This window comes from Scardinius erythrophthalmus (genome assembly GCF_964197995.2).
Source record: "Scardinius erythrophthalmus genome assembly, chromosome: 7".
Classification (NCBI taxonomy): Eukaryota; Metazoa; Chordata; class Actinopteri; order Cypriniformes; family Leuciscidae; genus Scardinius; species Scardinius erythrophthalmus.
Genome location: NC_138227.1, coordinates 36,013,801 through 36,017,919, shown reverse-complemented (window position 1 = coordinate 36,017,919; position 4,119 = coordinate 36,013,801). Strand labels below are relative to the sequence as shown.

The 4,119-nt window shown below is 34.5% G+C and overlaps 1 protein-coding gene across 1 annotated transcript; it reads right to left on the bottom strand.

Moving 5' to 3' along the window:
• Window positions 1-2,042: 2,042 nt before the first annotated feature.
• LOC308693833 (olfactory receptor 52K2-like) lies at window positions 2,043-3,005 on the bottom strand (the record flags this gene model as incomplete). Its single annotated transcript, XM_081370925.1, has 1 exon — window positions 2,043-3,005. The coding sequence occupies one exon, from the start codon at window positions 3,003-3,005 to the stop codon at window positions 2,043-2,045; it is 963 nt and encodes a 320-aa protein (XP_081227051.1).
• Window positions 3,006-4,119: the final 1,114 nt, after the last annotated feature.

Below are 4,119 nucleotides of genomic sequence, written 5' to 3'. Positions count from 1 at the left end.
GCGTGATCAACGCCCAAACACGCTAAGCAGAGATTGTGCCCATCAGGAGAAAATACATCGCGACCACAACCAGAAGTGCACGGGCGAGACATCTTTAAAAAGACGTGCCACATGCAATGCTCTTTTTGTGAGAGGAAAACTCCGCGGATGTTGAAGCGAACAGGGAGAAATCACACTAACTGTCAGATCACTGACAAGATCAGCAGGGAAGTGTGCACTCGCTGAAATCGCCGTCACACCAACACCGGAGAGCTCGCTCGTCTCGAAGGAATGAGAAGAAATAACTCAGAATTTCGGCTTACGTGGAGTGGAGAAGTTCTCGGCTCCGAAGCGAAAACATGTCTGCATTGTGCCAGCGTACTTCCTTATATACCCCCTGCGGCGGGCGGAGTTACGCTATGCAAATTCCGCAGACCCATGGCATTTCATTGCCATTGGCTCGTTTTATATACTCGAAGGTGATAGGCTTCTAGGCGAAACCCCAATCGTCGTCATCCGACGTAACTCGGAGTGACCACGAAAGGGAACTCAAGTTACTTGTAATGAGTTACCCCCAACACTGTTTATGAATATTTGTTTTAAGCATGCTCATTTGCATGTGCAGCTGGATTGGTTTCTGATGAAGAAACTAAGAAAGATTCTTGTAATACTAATATGTTGCTCAGCTATCGGCATATCATGTACACAATCATTTCGATCTTCAAAGTATCAATTTATAGAGACCAAACATGGTATAGGTGAGGTTACATTGACCGTTGGCTCTATCATAAAATAGACAGTATAAAAAAAATAATAGAATTAAAAGACACTACACAAGACAGTAAATCATTCACACAATTTTCTGGGATGCATGTTCATTTATAGATCAGTTTGTCTATAAATGAATGCAGCAAAGTCTGTTTTGAGGTCTGTTTCTGTCTTCGCTATGGTCTCTGCCTTGACAACATGACATTTTTAACAGCAATAAAACCAACTTATCTTATCGTAGTCATGGTTACCAAGACACTTCTTGCCCTTGTTGGGGGAATGGGACCATAGATCCCAGAGTGAGTTTTAAAGATCCTTTGTTACATATAATTGTGTCTGATTTGTCTCAGTCGCTACATACATGAGATTATTGCAGGGCCTTTTCTAGGCATTGGCAACCTAGGAGGTTTCCTAGGCCACGCCACCGCCAGCTGGAGTGGGTCAAATGCCATGACCAAGGCTTTGCTAGAAAGCACCTTCTGGTTTATAATAATAATAATAATAATAATAATAATGAGAAAAAGATAAGCAGGTTCATGCTATTCTTTCTCCAATAATCTCATACATTATTGTCTCCCTCTCCTGGTAGTAGTCTGTATTGCTGGAGCAAAATAACTTTTCCATATATATATATATATATATATATATATATATATATATATATATATATATATATATATATATATATATATATATATATATATATATATATATATATATATATATATATACACTTTTTTTTTTTTACTCAAATCTGTATATGAAGCTTAATTTACATGTCATATTATGATTACAGATAACTACAGATTCTAATCTTTGGTACACCCTATATTACTGAAAATGATTATATGGTTGAATACCTGATTTTTACGATATTCTAGTAGTGAGTTTTGTTTACTCCATAGAGATTGGCTTCTTAGAAGTGTGTATACTGCATGTAAGTAGGCACTAATAGAAAAAAAAACATGAAACTAGGTGTATTTCTCTTACAAGGAAAAGAGTATAAATGGAATAAAAAGATATTATTCTATTTAGTAGGCTTTATCAGACAGGCTTGAGATGGAGAATGCTGTTTTTTTTTTTGCTAATTGAATTCATCAGTAACTCCTTCAGTTCTGGATTCAAAAATTGTGAACAAGGATATCATTCTTGTAAATTACCATCAGTGTTTACAGTATGTTTATTATTAACTATATATTTTCAGTCCCATGTTTTCAAATATGGCCTATATGGCCATTTTAAACTATAGCTTTAACAAACCACATCCTTCTTAAAATTATATTGTTGATCTTTTTTTAAATTGGATTTCTTTGCAAAGGAAATACTTTTACTTCTCTAATAAACTGAATAAACCTTTGTCTTATTTCTTTTGTTCTCACTCCATAAACAATTGGGTTAAAACAACTTGGAAAAAGTGAGTACATTGTGCTCACAAATACACGACTACTGGTAGAAAAATTATTTCTTATTCTGTATGACATAAATGCAGTCAGGGCAAAAATCAAAGTACATGTCATAACAATGATGTGAGTAATGCAGGTGTTTATGGCCTTCATGTGGGCCTTCCCAGATTTAAACACAGAGGTAAAAATCACAGCATAGGAAGCAGTAATGAGAATAACATCTGCAGTTGGTATAAGGAAAGCAGACAAAAGTCCTACTAAGTTATTAATAGATATATCTCCACATGCTAACTGAACCAACGCCATGTGTTCACAAAAACAGTGATCGATCACATTTGTTAAACAAAATGACAGTTTTCCAGCCAGAGAGACCATGGTGATATTCAGAAGTCCATTTCTAAATAATGGGACAACCATAAACTTTAGAAAGTTAGATATTTCCATGTATTTATGATAGTAAAGTGGTTTGCATATTGCAAAGTAACGGTCCAGTGCCATCCAAAAAAGCAAAGTAGATTGAAATGAGCCAACAAAATGAATGCAAAACATTTGTATCAAACAACCTGTTAGAGATATCTCATTCCAATTAAATAAAAAGCTAAGAAGCATGTTAGGTACAAAAAATACAGGCATGAACAAGTCTACAACAGCCATTAAACCTATTAGTACATACATAGGAGAATGCAGAGACTTTTGACATATGATTAAATATATGAGAACAGAATTTGCTGTGATAGACAGTAATAACATCAGAAAGAAAGGGATAAATAAAAAAGGCCTCCATTCTCCTAGGCTGTAGAAACCAATCAGATTGAAGTCTGTGAATGAAATATTTTGTGCAGAAAGATTCTTCATGCTGTTCATAAAAAAAAAGAAAAAAAGAATTAATGCCTAAAGATAAAAACTAAAGCATTTTTTCATGAATGTCCAGTAGGCTGTGCTACATTTGAAAGTGATAAAAAAAAAATTCTACAGTATTGCTCACAATTATTTTATTCAGTGATTTCACTTTCACAATATGAATTAAAATGCCGAGTGAATGTGCTTTTCATCTATTATCATTATGAAAGGATTAGAATACACTTAATTTTACCTTCTTTGTGAGGCTTCTTTGTTGTACTTTGTTGCTGTGAACAGAGAAAAAAAAATCAAGCTGACCTTTATAAGTTAGATGTTCAGTGAATGTTTCATTATATAAAGATAAAGATACAAGATATGATGTTATGTTTAATTACATAGGCCTTTCATGCATTAACCTGTGCTCTCGATAACTATCATAACTATTGTTTAACTATCATAATTCTTTTTCTTACATGCAAGAGTAAAATGAAAGCGTGACATGAAATTATGGTCTCTAAATACACTATGCTGTGTTCCCATGAGTCTGTACCCTATTCCCATGTTGGAATAGAAACAGCCACAGGTTTTCACTTATGCATTGTATATACACATATCCCTTATAAAAAAATAAATATAATTCAAGTTAATTTTATTAAGTAGGCTATACCTTAGTAAAGGTCAAGTATATTTTTAAGAATACTCTATGAAGTAAGTATACCAATGCTAATGTACACTTGTAAGTGTACTGTTTCAATAATACTTGGGACTTAATTGGCCCACTTTTTAGTTTATAAAAGTATAAATTTAAGTATACTTAAAAGTGTAACTGTAGTAAACTTTGAGTACACAACTAGTTTACAACTAAGGGCCCTATCATCATATACCCGGTGCAATGCAGCTCCAGGCGCGACGCAAATGTCTTTTGCTAGATTCAGCACGACGCAGTTATCATTTTCACGTCCTCGTATTTTTTTTTTTGTTATTTAAAGAGCGTGTTAGTAATGTGCACATATAGGCGGGTCCACAACGCACGTACACTCTGCTTATTACCCAGTCAACACGTTGATCTCACAGTGATCTCTCCATATGATCACAATGTGAGTTCACAGTGAGCTAAAAGTGTAACCGC